Source organism: Emys orbicularis, chromosome 9 (genome assembly GCF_028017835.1).
Source record: "Emys orbicularis isolate rEmyOrb1 chromosome 9, rEmyOrb1.hap1, whole genome shotgun sequence".
NCBI classification, from domain to species: Eukaryota; Metazoa; Chordata; order Testudines; family Emydidae; genus Emys; species Emys orbicularis.
In genome coordinates, this window is record NC_088691.1 from 45,540,212 (window position 1) to 45,562,073 (window position 21,862).

General features: G+C 48.2%; 1 protein-coding gene across 1 annotated transcript in view; it reads left to right on the forward strand.

Annotated features, from left to right (window-relative positions):
• Positions 1-13,290: 13,290 nt before the first annotated feature.
• LOC135884089 (fibrous sheath-interacting protein 2-like) overlaps positions 13,291-21,862 on the forward strand; it is a 28,758-nt gene continuing 20,186 nt past the window's right edge. The window contains exon 1 of the mRNA XM_065411385.1: positions 13,291-13,392. Coding sequence (XP_065267457.1) covers positions 13,291-13,392 — 102 coding nt within the window. The remainder of the gene's footprint in view (positions 13,393-21,862) is intronic.

Consider the following 21,862-nt stretch of genomic DNA (forward strand, 5'->3'; position numbering starts at 1 on the left):
AAACATCCTGTCCATGCTATTTAAAGGGTGCTCTGTCAAAAATCTGAATGTTTTAAAACAACTTGACAATGTCCCTTTAAATCTGAGATGGCTTTGAACAGCTATGACCATGGGCAGACACAGTTACTGGACTTAACATGAAAATAAAGCTAAAACTCAGACTGAGTTGCTGGTTAATAATAACAGTTCTGCTCTATCTCCTCTGCAACTCTCAATGGAGAAGAAAGGGAACACCAAAGCTTTCAGTATCTTTATTCCTTCCTACTCCGTTCAGCTTTTGCAGTATTGTTATAATTGTGTTGGTCCCAAAATATGAGACAAACAAGGCCAGCTCCTGTTGGTGAAAGACACAAGTTTTCAAGCCTCACAGAGCTCTTCTTCAGGCCTGGAAAAGGTAATCAGAGTGCCACAGCTAAATATGAGGTGGGAGAGGTTATTAATTATAAGGGGTTAAGATATGTTGCAAGCAACCACTTATTCCAAATGCTAAATTCTACCAAACAAAGATCTAGGCAAATAATTTCCAGTTAACAATTTATTCTACAAATTTACTCTCTTTTTCTGCTTGCAAAATATCCATCACCCACTCCTGATTTACTTAATTAAATTAGTTATTCAAATTGTGGAAGTTGGAAAAAGAGCAGACATCTTAGTCTTCCAGGAAGAGCAAGAGTCAGGCTAACTCTAACAGCTAATAACGTGAGACTTCCAAGCAGGGCCTGGGCAAGTGGAAAAGAACTGTAAGAGATGCTGTTTTTCAACCTTGTGTTAGATAAGAATGGAACACAGACTGTAGCAGAAATTGCTGAGGAAAGTAAGGTGTCAGGAAGGAATATGTATAAACAAAATGCAGTTGTTGATCATTACTGTATGTAACAAAAGGTATAAATGCTTGCCCTAATTGTTTATCTTTTGGGAGACCTGCCACTGTGCATTCTCCCCCTTGCAATATTGCTTGAGAATAAACTGCCTCTGACATGTTGCAACCAATCTCAGAGTGAGGACTCGTTTTTTCCCCCCACAAAACCTTTTCACATGTTTTAATCTATGGAGTAACATCAAATATTCTAAAATGAAACTATATTGCTTAAAAGTGACTGGCCACATCAATCACATCATACTTTTTCTGTTTCCTGACTGGATCACAAGCAAGCGCTTTCAGTGCAAATGCTGAAATTTGTTTCAAAATTCACTTTCTGTGAACTTTTGTGCCAGCAAAATTTGCTCCTTGGAATGTTCAAGACAACGTGAGCTGTGAAGAGAGACAACTAACAGGAGAGTTTCAGAGGGCGCAGCTGCAGACTCTACTTGAAGGTAGCAGGACATGGGAGTTGTTTGCGCTTTGTGTACGGCTGCGTAGCTGAGCCATGGGCCCCTGAGTAAGCAGCTGAGACAGGTCTGTTTGTTGGTGCCTTGCTAAAGGCCATGAGGTTATAACCTTTCGAGCCACTGTTTGAAGTCTCTGAGTATTTACTGGCTCCCTGGAGGTGAGGGGTGGAGCTGAGCTGAGCAAAGCAGGGCAACTTCGCATAAAAAGTCACTTGCTAGGTGAACTCAAGAGCCATTAAAAGAGACAGATAACAGGAGAGTTTCAGAGGGAGTTGAGAGAAGGAATGTGAGAGGCTTTCCTTCCAGATTCAGCTCTATGCATGGGTGGCAGGTATAATAGGCCATGCTGCCGCCAGCCTGCCGCCGGACAACTGGACCGTGGTGGCCCCCCCTTCCCCAAGACCCCCACCGCCTCCGCCACTCCACCCACACCCCCAAGGTCCCCGCTGCTCCCTCGGGACAGGGGAGCGAGAAGCGATGCGGAGAGCCAGCAGCCGGCGGAGTGAGGAGGCTCGGCCAGGCACTGCTGGGGCTGGCAGCTCGGCGGGTGGGGGACCTTCTGGGGTGGAAGGAGCTGGTGCTCAGGGAGGCTGCCGGCAGCTCTTGGCCCAGCCTGATTGTGGTGGGAGGGAGGACCGTCAGGGGCGGGGGGGCTGGTGGCTTGTCCCAGCACTGGGGCTGGCCCGGCACTTGAGGGGGCCGGCGGCTGGCGTTGGGGGGCGGGGGCAGTGGCTCAGCTCGACACTGGGGCTGGGCCGGCGCTCAGGGGGGCCGGCAACTTGGCCCAGCGCTGGGGCCAGCCCGGCACTTGGGGGGGACGGCAGCTTGGTCTGGTCGGGGGGGCCCATCAGGGCTATTCCTTTTGGGGGGGGTTCAGGGCTCTAGTGTGCAGGGGGGCGGGGCCTTGGGCCGAAGGGGTGGGGCTGGTGGGCTAGCCTCCCCAAAGCAGGGGTTCACCCGCTGCCCATTGCTCTATGTGCAATCTCAAGATGGCCAGCGATGGAACGGGGTGGTGACCTGCGATGGATGGGCCATTTTCTCTTTCCTGCTTGAAGCCAGAAGGGATTTCCTGTGCAGGAAATGCAAGTTGGTGGCCGAGCTGGAGGAGAAGATTCTTGGATTGGAAGGGCAAGTAGAGATGCTACTGAGAATCAGAGAGATGCTGAGGACTTCCTAGCCAGCCAGCTTTAGGAAACCCCAGTACCCAGGTTCAAGGAAGAAAGGAGCTGGTCATCAAGGAGTCAGAGAGAGAGGAAGTCAGAGAGGAGGACTGGCAGTTCATAACCACCAGAGGCAAGAGGTCGTGGTGGCATTCTACACAGTTGGAGGCAAAGGAAGACAGGCTGCCTGTGGCCACCAGAGAGAAGAGGACCAGGAGGAATTCCATACAGCTAGAAGTTTCCAATCATTACCAGATCCTAAGCCTGGAAACTGTGGAAGGTATCTTTCAAGATCCCACTAGTCTGAGGGAACGGAGAGATGTACAGAATATACATAGAATCATAGAATATCAGGGTTGGAAGGGACCTCAGGAGGTCATCTAGTCCAACCCCCTGCTCAGAGCAGGACCAATCACCAACTAAATCATCCCAGCCAGGGCTTTGTCAAGCCTGACCTTAAAAACCTCTAAGGAAGGAGATTCCACCACCTCCCTAGGTAACCCATTCCAGTGCTTCATCACCCTCTTAGTGAAAAAGTTTTTCCTAATATCCAACCTAAACCTCCCCCACTGCAACTTAGACCATTACTCCCTACATGTGGATGGAAGCTCAGCCCAACCTGTAAGAAAATCAAGCTTACCTCTAAAGAAAATTCCAAGCATCCAAGGGAGACAGTTGATCCTTGTTGGGTATTCAGTACTGAGAAGAATCAATAAGACATTCTGCAAGGGACAGGTGGATTACAGGATGTTGTGCTGTCTTCCCAGAGCCAACACATGAGACATCACTCTAAGACTGAATAGTCTGATAAAATCAACGGGCAACATGGAATATCTCACAGATAGTAGATGACTTCAAGGAACTCAGAAGCATGCTGAAGAAGAATGTTCAAGCAATCTTCTCTGAGATCCTTCCTGTCTCACAAGTGCAGGAAGATAAAAGGCAGAAGATTCTGGAAGCAAACTGCTGGCTAGGGAAGTGGTGTAGGATAGAGGGGTTTGTGGAACATTGTTCCACTTTCGATGGGAGAGGTAGCTGTATAGGTTGGGTGGCTGGAAACTAGAAATAAGGCGTAAATGTTTAACAGTGAGGGTGATTAACCATTGGAACAAGTTACTGAGGGTCATGGTGGATTCTCCATCCCTGACCATTTCAAAATCCAGATTGGCTGTTTTTCTAAAAGATCTGCTCCAGAAATTAGTTTGGGAAAGTTTTATGGCCTGTGTTTAGATTATGATCACAATGGTCCTTTCTGGTTTTCGAAACTATGAAACATGAACAGGGCATGAGCCTGGCTAAAACAAATTTCAGGGACGGAGAGCTCAGTGGTTTGAGCATTGGCCTGCCTAACCCAGGGTCGTGAGTTCAATCCTTGAGGGGGCCATTTAGGGATCTGGGGCAAAAATTTGTCTGGGGATTAGTCCTGCTTTGAGCAGGGGGTTGGACTACATGACCTCCTGAGGTCCCTTCCAACCCTGATATTCTATGAAATTCACTTGAATATTGTCAAACTATATTTTGCATTATTTGCCCTGCTCAAACTCTAGAAGGCACAGACATTATGACTATCACTACATCCCCAAAAGTGTGCTTGGTGCTGGACAACAAGTAGGAAGGAATGGCTGTTGCCTGGAGGAGCTGAAAAAGACTATGTATAAATGAAGGAAGCGTTACCTGCACACATTAGGGCACCCCACCTTTTCCCAGTCCATAGGGCTCCAGACGTAACCCGGTTAATTTAGGCACCCCCACCTTTTCCCAATTCATAGGGCTCCAGGCGAAAAGCACCTACCCTTACCCAATCCGTAGGGCTTAGGGCCACCCATACCCAATTCATAGGGCTCAGGGTGTAACTAACCTGGTAAATTTAAGTACCCCCACCCTTTCCCAATACTTAGGGCTCTGGGTGTATACTACTTCTGCAGGTTTGCAGGACCTTTTACCAGTGAAAGAGCCTTACACAGTAATATACTACATAATCTCTATTTATTAACAATCACCAAAAACAGACTGCACATGCTACACATACAGTGCTCACCACTTCCAATAAAACAGATGAACTTTTCTTGATGGCCAGTCAGAATCAGGTCCATCTGGGGGACTTCAGTTTCTGCACGGTGTCATTGGCAGAGTGTTACGGTCTGGCAACTCTGATCTTTGGGGCTGTGTCCTGGAGTTAGTTCCCAAAGAACTTCCTTTTGGACCCCAGTTTATATAGTGAAATTTGAGTTCTTTTTAGCTATACCTTAACCAATCATTACACTAAAATTTTACTAACCAATCCTAACATAGTGTAACAAAATTATTTAACCAATCCTACTCCACCACCTTAATTAATTTACACCTAGCAAAATTAATTATGTAACAGACAGAAACAATCAAAGAACCAGACAGAGACCATACGGATAAACAATAGGGAAGTGGGGACCATAATGACAAAACAATAAAGAAATGAGGATTTCACAACCACAACTATTGATAAGTGATTTCTTGCCAGACAGGATGCTATTAAACTAAGTTTTCTTTAGCCATCTTTCTTTATCTGGTGATTGTGGGTGCCATTAGGACAGGGTCTCCTTCTTAACAGCCTGATATTACATTGCTTTAATGTAATTTAAATGGAATGTAAGGATGTGACTTCCTGCTTCTCAGCTAATGGCTGCTGCTTGGCTGCTCTTTTAATCTGTCTGCAGAGGAAGGCCTTAGGCTTTAGGCCTTACAATATGGTTGCAGACAAAGGCCTTATCCTTACAGAAGGATGAGAGTGGGGTACCCCAAAAAGCAAAGTGACTCAACAGGACGATTTAGCAAGTCTTGATAGGTCTACTTCTTTGTGTTGTTTTTTCCCCCATCTCTTTGTTAACACTTTTTAGAGAGGAAGGATTACACTGTAATTATAATAAATAGTGTTAGTGAAGAAGTGTGTGGGACACATGCTATGCTTTGGAAACATGGAATATTCAAATATTATTGTATCAACTTTCTAAGTGTTATAACGATGCACATATTGTTATGGGCTGGCTAGTGACTGGACTCCTAGCTCAATGGGTGTGCTGCTACAAGATGTTTTCCTGTAGGAGCTAAAATCACTGGGGAGTAGGGTGGGGGGTGGGAAGGTAATTTATGCAAATCTCTAATGTTAAACAAAGCAGGTAACAAGTGTGGGGAAATTTTGCCCCCTGGAGAAATAGCATAGAATGGTTTGACCTGGTTCAAGTGGCCTGATAGAAAAAGAACTGTAAACCATATAAAGTAGCCACCGTGACATAGGGAGAGAGTTCACTCACCCTCAATCCAAGAACAGACATGAGATTGTGACCAAGAGGGACAGGCCCTGCAAAGGATCTGAAGTACTCTGAAACCTGCCAGATCTCCATGTGAAAGGTGGGTGTCCACCTGGTAAGCCAGGCATGCATGAAGACTGTTTAAAGGTTTTATGTTTTCTCTGTAATTATTTTATTCTGAATAAAAAGTACTTTGCTTTATGAAGCCTGGCTGGTCATCACTGGTTAACCCTGTCATGGCCCCAGACAGGACAGGCTGGCAGGTGCTGAGCAGAAGCCGGCCCTCTTGAGATCATGACAGTGAATCACAGGAGTCAGCAGTCTAAGGACCCAGTCTGGAGGGAGAGGATTGTGAGATCCCATCGTGAGGAAGGTGACGGCTAGAGACCTGAAACTTGACTGGGGTACCCTTACGAAGGCCACAAAGGGGTCAGAGGTACAAGTACCTGGGGGTGGTGACCAGCTCAATGACAATTAAAAGGACAATTATTAGCCACAAGTCACTGAAGGCGTCTGAGCAAACAGCAAGCTTTAGAAAAAAGTTACATACAAACAACTCATGATGTCATTAGTACTTCCACCAATGAGAAAAAGGAACAAGTGTTAGAATACACTTCAGACAACTTAGCCAATTGGTTACGGGTCAGATTCTATAAAGAACAAAATGCCTTTGCCATGACTGGAGCATCCTGAGATTAGGGAAGGGGTCCCAGACCCCCAACCACATGCCTCTCTCTCCCCAAACACCAGTCCTCCGGCCTGGGGGCAGACCGAGGAAAATCCCTGGAACAAGTACTACTCTGAACAATATATAGCTCAGGCAATGCCAGGAGTCAAGCCACGGAAGGATCTCTAGCAGGGGTTACACAGATCTCCTTTTCCCCTGGTACAGCATATGGCCCCCCTCACAGACACACAGATTCCCTGTCCTGTGTTAACTCAACCCTCCTCCAGTCAGTCCTACCTCTGGCACACTGAAGCAGGTGTTCAGGGTGAGCTATGACTGGTGGGGTCCTGATGGGTGGTCCCTGCTGTCCCATTGGCTCCAGGCTGCATTGTCCACAGGGGTCCCTCTCAGTTCTTGGTCTCTCTCTCTCTAGTCACTCCAAAAACTGAAACCCTGCACAACACATTTCTTTCTCTCAGCCCCCACCCAGTTCACTGGCTCAGAGCCCACCCGGCGGTCAGAGAGCATCACTTGTCTCTAGTTTGGAGTGGCATTCCCCTTTGCCTGTGGGGCTCAGCCCTCCAGCCACGAATCACATGCGCCCCTTCTGGAGTGACACCTGTGTGCTCCAAAGGGGTCAGGTACTCCACAGGCACTTACTGCGAATTCCCACCTGCACAACACAGATAGTCTGGTGGGAATGCCCCCTGCCCATCTGAACCTCCACCAAAGGAGGGAGATCTGCACTACCCTTCACACCTTCCGCTCCCACTGATCTCGCTGGGCGATTAGGACACCTGCCACTTATGGGCTCAGCCCCTCGTAAAGAAGGAATCAATATTTTAAAATAGAGACATTTGCACCAATGCCACAGCACACAACCAATAACCTCTCAGATGGGCCTGTGTTGCTCTCATACTCTCAAAGAGCTGCCTAGTACAAAGAATGGAAGAGGGGAGGGATCAGCAAGGAAACCTACCTTATTGAGGTCAGAGCATGTAGGGATGCAGTGAGAAAGGCCAAAAGCCGTGTAGAGTTGGACCTTGCGAGGGGAATTAAATCCAATAGTAAGAGGTTTTATAGCCATATAAATAGGAAGAAAACAAAGAAAGAGGAAGTGGGACCGCTGAAGAATGTAGATGGAGTGGAGATTAAGGATAATCTAGGCATGGCACAATATCTAAATGAATATTTTGCATCGGTCTTTAATAAGGCTAATGAAGGGCTTAGAAATAGAGTGAGCAGGACAGAGGGGAATAAAGGAGGGGGGATTGACATTACAGTATCAGAGATGGAAGCCAAACTTGACCAGCTAAACGGGACTAAATCGGGCGGACCAGATGATCTTCATCCTAGAATATTGAAGGAACTGGCACGAGAAATTGCAAGCCCCTTAACGATAATTTTTAATGAATCTGTAAACTTGGGGGTGGTACCGTTGGACTGGAAAATAGTGAATGTGGTTCCTATTTTCAAGAAGGGGGAAAAAAGTGACCCGGGTAACTACAGGCCTGTTAGTTTAACATCTGTAGTATGCAAGGTCTTGGAAAAAATTTTGAAGGAGAAAGTAGTTAAGGACCTTGAGGCGAATGGCAATTGGGACAAATTACAACATGGATTTACGAAAGGCAGATCGTGCCAAACTAACCTGATCTCCTTCTTTGAGAAAGTAACAGACCTTCTAGATAAAGGAAATGCGGTGGATCTAATATACCTCGATTTTAGTAAAGCGTTTGATACTGTGCCGCATGAGGAATTATTGGTTAAATTGGAAAAAATGGGGATCGATATGAAAATCCAGAGGTGGATAAAGAACTGGTTAAAGGGTAGACTGCAGCGGGTAGTACTGAAAGGTGAACTGTCAGGTTGGAGGGAGGTCACCAGTGGGGTTCCTCAAGGTTCGGTTTTGGGTCCGATTTTATTTAATCTATTTATTACTGACCTCGGAACCGAATGTAGGAGTGGGCTGATAAAGTTTGCGGATGACACAAAGTTGGGAGGTATTGCCAATTCGGAGAAGGATCGGGATATTCTGCAGGGAGACTTGGATGACCTTGTAAATTGCAGTAATAATAATAGGATGAGATTTAATAGTGAGAAGTGTAAGGTGATGCATTTAGGGATGACTAACAAGAATTTTAGTTATAAGCTGGGGACGCATAGGTTGGAAGTGACGGAGGAGGAGAAGGACCTCGGAGTCCTGGTTGATAGCAGGATGACTATGAGTCGGCAATGTGACGTGGCTGTGAAAAAAGCTAATGCGATCTTGGGATGCGTTAGGCGAGGTATTTCTAGTAGGGACAAGGAGGTGCTGCTTCCGTTATACAAGGCGCTGGTGAGACCTCATTTGGAGTACTGTGTGCAGTTCTGGTCTCCTATGTTTAAAAAGGACGAACTCAAACTGGAACGGGTACAGAGAAGGGCCACTAGGATGATCCGAGGAATGGAAAACCTTTCCTATGAAAGGAGACTCGAGGAGCTCGGTTTGTTTAGCCTAACCAAAAGAAGGCTGAAGGGGGATATGATTACTCTCTTTAAATATATCAGAGGGATAAATACCAGGGAGGGAGAGGAATTATTTCAGCTCAGTACTAATGTGGACACGAGAATAAATGGATATAAACTGGCCGTGGGGAAGTTTAGGCTTGAAATTAGACGAAGGTTTCTAACCGTCAGAGGGGTGAAATTTTGGAACAGCCTTCCGAGGGAAACGGTGGGGGCGAAAGATCTCCCTGGCTTCAAGATTAGGCTAGATAAGTTCATGGAGGGAATGGTTTGATGGGATAATGTGATTTTAGTCAATTAGGCAATAACGTGCCATCGCTGGTAAAATGAGGGTCCGGCTGGAGATTCTTGCCTGTATGCTCGGGGTTCTACTGATCGCCATATTTGGGGTCGGGAAGGAATTTTCCTCCAGGGTAGATTGGCAGAGGCCCTGGAGGTTTTTCGCCTTCCTCCGCAGCATAGGGCAGGGGTCGCAAGCTGGAGGATTCTCTGCGACTTGAAGTCTTTAAATCACGATCTGGAGACTTCAATAGCTGAGTTAAGGGAAAGTGGGTGGGTCAGCTTTTGTGGCCTGCATCATGCGGGAGGTCAGACTAGATGACCACAATGGTCCCTTCTGACCTTAAAGTCTATGAGTCTATGAGTCTATGAGTCTAAGGAGGAGACTGGGATTTGACTACCGGTGCAAAATTCAGAGGCCAAATACATCCATGGTGTTACTCCACTAACTTATGGGAAGTGCCACCAGGGATAAATTTGGGCCTGGGCATACCCATGAGTTCTGTCAATCAGAAAATTATACTGAGTGGCTATATTGTATTGGCTGTGTGTAGCAGTACTAGAGATAACAAAGCCCCATTTATGGGGGAAATGTTCCACTTTAACCTGCAATCTGAGTGTTAAATCTGCTACAGGTTTGACTGAGGAGCTGGGGAACACACTGGCAGAGCAGTTTTACTACCCTGGCATTTCAAGATTATTTTTGCTCTCATGAAAACTGCTGTATCATGAATGTCTTGCTGTGTGTATTCACCATGTCTCACCAATCTGAAAGCATATCTTCCCCAGACGGAGGACAATGCGAAGGCACTCAACTTTAAAGGCCACAATAGTTACGCTAAAGAGGGAGGGAGGCTGGTGGGAGGGAGGCTGGTGCAAATTTGGAGCAATGGAAAGTTAATGAACACAAAACAGAAAGCCAGGTGACCAACCAGGGGTTTAAATAAGGTGCACAGAAAGCAGTGGACAGGAGAGAAGACAAGCTGGGGAAGGACATGCCAGGAGGGAGAAGCAACCCAACATGTAGGGGCCTGCATGAGGCAGGGGGCCCTACCTTCCTTCCTGGACATAGATGGCCCCCCAAGGACTCGCAAGGGAAGGATGAGCTAGTGAGAGCATTGCATTCAGGATGTTGGATGTGTGCTCATACAGAGCACCTGTACTCTCTTGTGCTTTATCTGTTAAGTATAAAAGAGCATTAATGTGTTAGAGTCTGTGCAAGTTCTATACGTCACAACCATCACATGCCTCTTGGGGGGCGTTAAGTGTAAACACCTTGGGGTGAAGTTCTGGGAGAGGAAATATTTAAATGATGGGGGAGTCTGAAGGGTCAGCACTGGACAACCTGGCATGGACAAAGGTACCACTAGCATTCTGATCCTAAGCAATGCTATGAGCTGGCCCTTCCTCTGCACGTCTCAGCCTGATGCTGTGTGTTGAATAATCAGAGTACACACTGGGATTTCCTTAACAGATGCTAAACTTTTATTTAACAAGGAAAGAAGATCCCCAGATGTTCAAAGCAGCCAGTCGCTCTTACCAGCTTCCAGACAATTTTCCTTGGCATAGCTCTGCCTCCAGACTAATTAAACACAGATGAAAGCTGGAATATTAATTGCAACAATATACCACCATTGGGGCAGTCGCTGCCTAGCCAACAAACACACCACTCACTCACTCCAATTCCTAGGATTAATCCACAAACTGGACACTCTTCACAGTGAAAAATACTCAGCTCTGTAGCCAAGTAGGTCTGGTTTCTCCAGGCTGCCCTCTGTACAGAACAATTCCAATGGCCTGGACTTTGCAGATAAGACTGTGAGAAGAAAAAATCTTTGACCTCCATCACAGCTGTGGACTAGGAATATAAGCGCTTCAGAAAGTGCAACAGTTAAGTGAGAGCAGAATGACCCTCACTAGCATCATTGTGTCCAACTGCTTATGCATGGGTTGACAAGGGTTTCACTCCGCATCTTGAATACTGCATGCAGATGTGGTCGCCCCATCTCAAAAAAGATATATTGGAATTGGAAAAGGTTCAGAAAAGGGCAACAAAAATGATTGGGGGTATGGAACAGCTGAGAGATTAATAAGATTGGGACTTTTCAACTTGGAAAAGAGACGATTAAGGATATGATAGAGGTCTATAAAATCATGACTGATGTGGGGAAAGTAAATAAGGAAGTGTTATTTACTCTTTCTCATAACACAAGAACTAGGGGTCACCAAATGAAATTAATAGGCAGCAGGTTTAAAACAAACAAAAGGAAGTATTTCTTCACACAACTCAGTCAACCTATACAACTCTTTGACAGAGGATGTTGTGAAGGCAAAGACTATAACAGGGTTCAAAAAACAACTAGAGAAATTCGTGGAGGATAGGTCCATCAATGGCTATTAGCCAGGATGGGCAGGGATGGTGTCCCTAGCCTCTGTTTGCCAGAAGCTGGGTATGGGCGACGGGATGGATCACTTGACGATTATCTGTTCTGTTCATTCCCTCTGGGGCACCTGGCATTGGCCACTGTTGGATGACATGATACTGGGCTAGATGGACCTTTGGTCTGATCCAGTGTGGCCATTCTTATATTCTTATGTTATGCAGAGTTTCTGCAGTCCCATACTGTGTAGGAGGGCTATGCCTAAGTGATTCCCATGGATACAGCATTGTCTGGGTACCTCTCTGTGTATGCTAACATCCCTCTGAAAATCCCAAGGCTCCAATATACACAGGGCCGGCTCTAGGCACCAGCAAAACAAGCTGGTGCTTGGGGCGGCACATTTTTAGGGGCGGCATGGCCGGCGCCAGAATGCCGCCCCTAAAAATGTGCCCCGGCCGCCCTAGCTCACCTCCGCTGCTGCTCGCGCGCCGCTACTCGCCCTCCCTCCCAGGCTCTCAGGGAGGGGGAGAAGCAGCGCCCGCGCCGCGGCCACTCGGAGTCTCCCCCTCCCTCCCAGGCTTGAGAGCCTGGGGGGAGGAGGCAGGGCTGGGGATTTGGGGAAGGGGCGGAGTTGAGGCGGGGCCGGGGGTGGGGGTAATTAAAAAACGGGGGGGCGGCCAAAATTGTTTTTGCTTTGGGCGGCAAAAATCCTAGAGCCGGCCCTGAATATACACATGTGGTGATGACCGAGGCATGCAGAGCAGGCATTTTCTCAAGATAAGTTTGGAAATTTGCCCCTCGTCCCTCTGTGAACAAAACTGAGTGTGCCACCAACTCCCCAGCTTTGAGACTCTCCCCGCCTGGGCCCCTGCCTCCCTGGCTCAGCTCATACTAAATCGTGGAGTTTCCAGCTCTGTGGACTCAGAGGACCCTGGGGAATTAGGAACTCTGTAAGGCAGTGAGAGCCAAGGAAAACACCCCGAGCCACTGTGGAGCTTTGTAATGCGACAGGAGCCAGGGAAGTTAAAGGTTCATCCTTCACCCTATTGAGCTCCTTAATGTTTGGAGATAATAGAAAGACACCAGTTTATAGCCGAGCCAGTTAAACTCAACAATGCTTAAATGTTTGTACCACTAAAACCCTAACTTCAAAGCTGAGCTAGTAGGTAATAAGGTAGAAAGCCAGAGGGTGGGGGCACCCTTACCTCCCAATGCCCAGAGGAGCTGCTAAGAAAACCATAGTCCCAGGCTGCAGATCACAGACACGCTTGCTCCCAGGCCTGCAGGGGCTGTGTGCCGCAAAGGGGAACTCAAAAACAAGCCCTGCAGTCAGTTAAGGCCTGATCCTGCTCACATCAAAGTCAATGGAAGTTTTGCTATAGAAATCAACAGGAGCAGGATCCAGGTCTCAAAGAGCAGTGGTGAGGGTCTCTGCAGGGAGCCCTGGCCAATCCTCTGTGCCAGGAAGGGAGTGGGTATGAATTAGGAAGGACCAGTCAGGTTCTCCAACAACTGCCCCCTAAAATGACGACAGCCACATAAGCCACCTGGCAGGCTGGCGAGAAGGCCATTGTGAGAGAACACTCCCAGGGCAACAAGCTCAGCAGTTCTAGAATCGCAGCCCAGCGGCGGCAGTTAGGGCCAGAGCTCACCGGGGGAACTGGAGTTATTGGAGGAGAACGATGATGGGTCCCAGACGGGGGGTGCTGAAGACGGCCATGGAGCACTATCTCTATGCCCGCTCCCGGACCGCAGATGAGCTGCTGGGGACAGAGGAGATAGAAGACGTGAGCAAGAGGGAGGTGTGAGGCTTCAGGGAGTTGGAGCGGAGGGATGAGGTTTTTCTTGGTGTTGGTTGGAGCAGTGAGGGTGAGCCCGGGGAAGGTGGGAGCAGGGTGGGGTGAGGAAGGGGGAGGTGGAAGCGGGGGGGTGAGGACAGGGGAGGTGGGAGCAGGGTGGGTGAGGAGAGGAAGGGGGAGGTGGGAGCAGGGGGGTGAGGACAGGGGAGGTGGGAGCAGGGTGGGTGAGGAAGGGGAGGTGAAAGCGGGGGGGTGAGGATGGGGGAGGTGGAAGCAGGGGGAGGTGAGGAAGGGGGAGGTGGGAGCAGGAGGGGGTGAAGCCGGGGGAGATTGGTATGGGGGGGTGACACTGGGGGAGGCGGGAGCAGGGGGGGTGAGGCCAAGGGAGGCGGAAGCAGGGGGGTGAGGCTGAGGGAAACGCGAGCAGGGGATGAGGCCGGGGGAGGTGGGAGTGGGGGGGGGGGGTAAGGCCGGGAGAGATGGGATCAGGAGTGGATGAGGCTGGGGGAGGTTGCAGTGAAGGGGTAGAGGCCCCAGCCTGTGGGGAACAGACACAGCGGTGTGTCGAGTTTAAGCAGGTGGAGGCGAGGAAGAGGTGGTGGGTTTGGTCCCAGTGGGAGGGGAGGGAGGTGTCACACACCGTAGAAAGTACTTATTAAAACGGAAGCTGAAGTGTGATGCATGCAGCTGAGCTCCCACTCTCCCTGCCCCACAGTTTGCTGAATTTACTCATAACAATCTTTACTAATGTGTCTTTAGTTCTGGGGCTGCTCTGAATGTCACCACTGATGTTGCCTGGATGTTACAGATTTGAAGTGAAGTTATGGAGCGAAGTATCTCAGACTCTGGCTTTCACCCCCAGCTGCAATTTCCTTCTTTCCATAGACCTCAGGGAGCTTAGCCATTCAGTACCTGGTCTGTGAGTACAGTCAGGTACAGAGACATCCGAATTACCTCAACAGCACCTGCAAATTCTGGTCTCAGAACCAGAGACCAGCTTTAAATATCTCACCCTCAGAACACTGTGTCCTTTGTTTTCTTCTAAAAATTAATGTTTGGCTTCTTAAACTGTCAGGGTGGTTTATGAGAACTGCAATGCAAGTGGACTATTCAAATGTCAGACTGAAATCCCATGAATGTATTCTTTTTCTAGGTTAGCCACAGAAAACGATTACCAGCTTTAGCACCTAATCGGCTCCTGGATATTCCACTTGGGGCCAAGCTGCCTTTGCTACCAAGCTCCGGTACGCTGTTCTATTCCACCCATTTGGGCAAACAGGTAAAAAATTAGCTATAGAAAGTGGCAAAATATCTCATTTTCTTTATTCCTCACTCCTGCCACTACATAGGTAGAGTATGCCGGAGAATAACAGAAGCTTTTATTATCCTCATTCGTATAATTAATCTGTATGCTACAACATGCTACATAATTTCAAGTAAAGCACTTAAACCAAGTGATCAGTGTGAAAATCACTTATCCTAGCAAAATATAATTTCTCAAACCATGTACAATATTTTTTTAAAAAATTCTTGGCTCTAAAAGACGAAGTCCTACTGTTCTTGGGCACCTTTTTATCAGAAAAAGATGCTGCAGGCAAGACAAAAAAAGCCATCAAGTCCGTTCCACTGGGAAAAAGAAGGAATTCCAAATTCCTGATACCCAAAAAGACCGGGCATATCCTGGATCTCAAGGACCTTTATCATTGTCTAGCCAATTAGAAGTACTGGTCCAAAGGAAAGCTCACACGGGAAATTATCAAACTCCTTCTAAAAGAAGGCTACTAGCCATGCATTCTAGACTTTGCCAATGCTTATGCTGGGATTTACAAAGGCACCTAATGGATTTGGGCACCTAATTTCCTTAGACGTCTTTGAAAATCTCAGCCTATTTGCATATTTGCATATAGGGACACACCTCAATTACAGATTATATCTGAGATCTGTAAGAGGGGACCAGCACTACCAATTCTGTGTTCATGGAAAACTCAGCTATAGTTATCTACCTGCCCAGCAGGAAGTGCACGTGTTCTCCTTTCTGAATCGATCTGTGACACCAGCAGGTGCTGAAATCAGCAGGGGTCACAATAAGTTACCTAGTCCCAGCTTGCTGCCCAGCAGCTTGCTGAAATAAGCAGAAGACCTGGCAGTCATGGCTCAGCTCAGTGGTTTCCTACTCCAGGGTCTGCTCCAAGGTATCATGAGCCTGGTGGAGATTTGTCAAGGCCAGAAATTGTTTGGGATAGACACAAATTTTAGATCTTGTGGCATCGACAGGAATCATGGTACTCATGGCAAGTCTGCACAGGAAACCACCTCAGTGGACCCTGAGATCCCATTTTAAACAAGCTATACAGAGACTCTCATATCACATCCAGATGGCAGATGGCATTGGTGCCTCTTTGCCCAGGTAGCAGGCAAGAACAATCTTCAACATGGACTTGACTTCCCACTTCCACCAGCACAAATTGTAATGACCATGGATACTTCCATGCTGGGCTCTGGAGACCAAACCAAGGGACTTCACACCAGGAATGGCAGCGATGCATTCAGGATATGAGGGCAGGCCTGCCCACGCCCACCAAAGACTCATAGACTCATAGACTTTAAGGTCAGAAGGGACCATTATGATCATCTAGTCTGACCTCCCGCATGATGCAGGCCACAAAATCTGACCCACCCACTCCTGGAATAATTCTCTCCCTTGACTCAGCTGTTGAAGTCCCCAAATCATGATTTAAAGACTTGGAGAGGCTTGGTGTCCCAAAAGGGGGTCCAGGTTCCAGTGGGAAACTACCATGCTCTATATCAAGAATAAGCAGGGGACACCAGGTTGCATTTCTCATGCTGGGAAGCTCTGCATACGTGAGAATGGGTTTTGTCCCATAAGTAGGGCCCTACCAAATTCATGGCCATGAAAAATGCATCACAGACTGTGAAATCTGGTCTCCCCCGTGAAATCTATATAGTATAGGGTAAAAGTACACAAAAGACCAGATTTCACGGGGGAGACCAGCGTTTCTCAAACTGTGGGTCCCAATGCAAAAGAGAGTCATAGGGAGTTGGGGGGAGGGGGGATTCATAGATTCATAGATTCTAGGACTGGAAGGGACCTCGAGAGGTCATCGAGTCCAGTCCCCTGCCCGCATGGAAGGACCAAATACTGTCTAGACCATCCCTGATAGACATTTATCTAACCTACTCTTAAATATCTCCAGAGATGGAGATTCCACAACCTCCCTGGGCAATTTATTCCAGTGTTTAACCACCCTGACAGTTAGGAACTTTTTCCTAATGTCCAACCTAGACCTCCCTTGCTGCAGTTTAAGCCCATTGATTCTTGTTCTATTCTTAGAGGCTAAGGTGAACAAGTTTTCTCCCTCCTCCTTATGACACCCTTTTAGATACCTGAAAACTGCTATCATGTCCCCTCTCAGTCTTCTCTTTTTCAAACTAAACAAACCCAATTCTTTCAGCCTTCCTTCATAGGTCATGTTCTCAAGACCTTTAGTCATTCTTGTTGCTCTTCTCTGGACCCTTTCCAATTTCTCCACATCTTTCTTGAAATGCGGTGCCCAGAACTGGACACAATACTCCAGCTGAGGCCTAACCAGAGCAGAGTAGAGCGGAAGAATGACTTCTCATGTCTTGCTCACAACACACCTGTTAATACATCCCAGGATCATGTTTGCTTTTTTTGCAACAGCATCACACTGTTGACTCATATTTAGCTTGTGGTCCACTATAACCCCTAGATCCCTTTCTGCCGTACTCCTTCCTAGACAGTCTCTTCCCATTCTGTATGTGTGAAACTGATTTTTTCTTCCTAAGTGGAGCACTTTGCATTTGTCTTTGTTAAACTTCATCCTGTTTAACTCAGACCATTTCTCCAATTTCTCCAGATCATTTTGAATTATGACCCTGTCCTCCAAAGCAGTTGCAATCCCTCCCAGTTTGGTATCATCCACAAACTTAATAAGCGTACTTTCTATGCCAATATCTAAGTCATTAATGAAGATATTGAACAGAGCCGGTCCCAAAACAGACCCCTGCGGAACCCCACTTGTTTCCAGCAGGATTGGGAACCATTAATAACAACTCTCTGAGTACGGTTATCCAGCCAGTTATGCACCCACCTTATAGTAGCCCCATCTAAATTGTATTTGCCTAATTTATCGATAAGAATATCATGCGAGACCGTATCAAATGCCTTACTAAAGTCTAGGTATACCACATCCACAGCTTCTCCCTTATCCACAAGACTCGTTATCCTATCAAAGAAAGCTATCAGATTGGTTTGACATGATTTGTTCTTTACAAATCCATGCTGGCTATTCCCTATCACCTTACCACCTTCCCAGTGTTTGCAGACGATTTCCTTAATTACTTGCTCCGTTATCTTCCCTGGCACAGAAGTTAAACTAACTGGTCTGTAGTTTCCTGGGTTGTTTTTATTTCCCTGCAAGGTTATTGTTGGGGGTTGCAGTATTGCCACCCTTACTTCTGTGCTGCCTTCAGAACTGGGCGGCTGGAGAGTGGTGGCTGCTGGCCAGATGCCCAGCTCTGAAGGCGGCGCCCCACCAGCAGCAGCGCAGAAGTCAAGGTGGCAATATCATACCATGCCACCCTTACTTCTGCACTCCTGCCTTCAGAGTTGGGTCAGGAGCCCTACAGTTACAACATGGTGAAATTTCAGATTTAAATTTCTGAAATCATGAAATTTACGATATTTAAAATCCTATGATCGTGAAATTGACCAAAATGGACCGTGAATTTAATAGGGCTCTACCCATAACGTATTCTGGGTCACCACTTGGACCAAGGACAGAGAACAGCCACAGACAGAGTCAGTTGCTAATAGACCCTACCATGAGTGGTCTCTGGAACACAATGTGGTGAGTCAACTGCTGGGGGGGACATGGGAGGTGGATCTCGTCACTTACTTACGCAAGAAGCTATCAGTCTGTCGGAGGAGGGCGGCTCCCCATGCCTTTTCCCACCAATATCTCTTAGAGGAAAGGTGCGGTAAGGGTTCAGTGGCTCTAACAGATCAATTCTGGCTCCACCCTGCTATCCATGAGGTTGGGCGATTCCATCAGGCTCCAAGGTTGTTCACAGACCCAAGACACTTTGCTCTATCCCAACCTAGGAAACTTCTCCCTGTCAGCCTGTTTCCTGACAGGGCAGAGGCCTGGGGTTCCTGAACAGGTGCTGAAAACCCTAGAATGCATTCTAGTGGGAGGACCCGCAAAAGGGTTGCAGCATGGTGCACTCAGGCACTTGTGAGCCCCTTTGAATTTCCCCGACAAAGCACTGCTTGACTACCTTCTTCATGCATCTGTGTCTGGTCTAACGATAAATCCCATCTATGGTTCCACCCCGCAGATCTGTTCGCCACACATCTGAGTGCTAACACCAAAGGGTCAAAGCTGAGTGCCTACATTTAGGCTCTCAAATCTATATTTGAATTAGTGAATTAGTGGCATAATTGTAAGAGGTTCTGGGCACCTACAACTCGCCTTGATTTCAGAGAGGCTCCTGTGTCTTGTCCAGCGCCACTTACTCTGGTTAGATAATGATTGACTCATTTGAATTGGAGCCATTAAAGCTGGTTCCAGTGCTTTGCCAGATTGCCTGTGTTTCTGTAGCTTCTTATCGGCTTGCTCTGTTTCCGGTTCCCTGGTTCCTCAGAACACCCATCTTCCTCAGGGCTTTGAACTGCTTAGCTGACACCACAACTGTGTTAGCAGCAGCTCCCTAAGACAATGGTTAGCACACCTCTTTTCCAGTCTCTTGCCTCCGAGTCCTGGCAAGAAGGGCCTTCAGTCCAGTTCCTATCCCTTAATGTGGCTTATCCTCGCCTCAGGCTATCAATGTCCCTCTCTCTCCCTACTACAGGGGTGGAAATGAGGCTTATGCCCCTCCTCGGCTCCAACAAGGGCAGTTGGTAGGGGAGCCCAGGCCCTCCCCCTCCACCGGCTCCAACCCAGGGCCCACAAGAAACAACAATGTTGGGCACTCAGGAGTGCTCCCGGAGCTGCCTCTCTGTGTCACAACCTACCATCCATCTCTCCCAAAGCCTCCAAGTCCTATAAATAGCAAAAGAAAAGATGACTAACCCTTCAGCCCCATCCAGGCTCAGCAGGCAGTCTTCTTCCTCACCGTGAGCCTTCTTCAGCATTCAGGAGTCCTCAGGGCAGATCTGTCTTCCTCCCCAGCCTTCCCCTTCTGGGCTGATTGGCACTAGCTCCCTTTTAAGCTGCCTGTCCAGCTGGAGCATGCAGGTCCACTTGGGCCCAGTAGTGTCCCTTACCCCTTCGGGCCCAGGGTGGGGTTTGTACACCTGATCACTAGGTGGGTCATTGGCCTGGTCACCTTCCTCACACAGAAACTGCCTTTCTACACTTGTGTCTCATCTTCTTGTCTGGATTTGACGCATTCAGGATTCAAGAGTCCTTTGTAGGGTCACTGGAGCATCTTGCTACCTTGGAGACATTTTGTCAAGCTCTCTGGATGAGGCCAGAACACCAAAAAGCTGCTGAGAACTCTAACCAAGACTGTTTACCTAGTCCATGGTAGTGAAAAAATACCTTGACTTTCTTTCAGGAGAATACCCTGAAAATGGCTTAAAGGTTATTTACTCTTTAAAGACTGTCTTCAAATATATTGCCACAGAGTTTGGGAAGGAATCAAAATTTGCATACATTAGGGCCTAAGCCAGCCTGTACATAATGTAGGAGTCTAGAGTAATTAAGAGAATACTGCCCCCATGGGGAACTGATTGACTCTTTGAGCCTATGTGTGGCTTTATTCTCCAGATTACTGTTGCATGGCATTTACTGGAATTAATTTATATGGTAAGGTGAATCCTCCTCCAGAAACTGGTCCCTTTACTCTCTTATGTGTCTTGACGTCTTACAGCTTATTGTATGTATTCGTATTTTGGAGAAATATATACAAACTGAAAAAGAAAATCTGAATTGTTCTGCCTGTAGTTTTTCTGAAATTTGGCTATAGATTTTTTTTAATTAATTCAAAATACTTGAATAAAATCTTAGGATCTGGTTTTCAAACCAGGCTTCCATTTTTTCAGGGGCAATCTTGCACTTATGATGCATGGCATCCACAATTTGCAGCTGCAATGGACTTCCAGAGAAAGACATGAATATATTGCATATACCACACTCAGGCACAATTCACTATAAGTGCAAATTGTGTCCACAGAAGTAAATTTTGTAATTTTAGTAGAGCAACTAAAATTCTCTATAAATATCTGAAATAATTAGTCTTTTCAGTACAGCAACCAATAGAACAGTTACTCAAAAGCTGAGTTTAGACAAGTTTATCTTTTACTTTAAAAGTACCACAAGTACATTAATTTTTTGTTTGGGTAAAATTCATACCTAGTGTAATTCTGCTGAAATCAGGAATTAATCTGACCCGACGATGTTTTAAAATTTTGGCCCGGATGCAGGGCCGGCTCTAGGCACCACCCCTCCAAGCACGTGCTTGGGGCGGCACTTTCTAAGAGGCGGCACTCCGGCCCCCCCTTTTATTTTTTATTTTTTTGCTTGGGGCGGCATTGCCGGGAGCCGGCCCTGGCCCAGCCACTTGCCCTGCCAGCGCGAGCTGGGATCCGCGCCCCCTGCCCAGCCCGGCAGCGCCCTGTACAGCGCTGCCCTGGGGAGACTCGGCGCGGCAGCGGCAGCAGGACCCCATCTCCCTCCCTGCATCCCGGGCGCCGCTTCCCTTCCCCCCCCCCAGCCCCTCTCGCGGCCGCTGAAGCCCGGGCTGCGGCGGTGGCTAGAGGGGCTCCCGGAGTGTGTGAGGAGCGCAGAGGGAGAGAAGCGGCGCCCCCTGGAGCGGTGGAGGCGAGAGGGGCTCCCAGAGTCAGGGCCGCCCCGGGGGGGGGGCAAGTGGGGCAATTTGCCCCAGGCCCCGGGTATGTCCAAGGCTCCCCCCGCTTCCGTCTTCCCCCATCCCCCGGCATCTCAGCCGGTAAGGGGGCGGGGCTGCAAGCTGCAGCCCAGCGGCGGGAACTCAGGCCCCGCTGGAGACACCAGGCGGCTGCAGCGATGTTTGGGAGAGGGGTAAGCGGCATGGTAAGGGGCCAGGGCACCTCCGACCCCATCCCCCACAACCCTGACCCCCAGCTCCGAGCCCAGCCCCTCTGAGCCGGGCACCCCCGACCCCATCCCCCACAGCCCTGACCCCCAGCTCCGAGCCTAGCCCCTCTGAGCCGGGCACCCCCCAACCCCATCCCCCACAACCCTGACCCCCAGCTCCGAGCCCAGCCCCTCTGAGCCGGACACCCCCCAACCCCATGCCCCCCACAGCCCTGACCCCCAGCGCCGAGCCCAGCCCCTCTGAGCCAGACACCCCCCGACCCCATCTCCCTACAGCCCTGAGCTCAGCCCCTGTGAGCCGGGTACCCCCCAACCCAGAGCCCAGCTCCCCACCC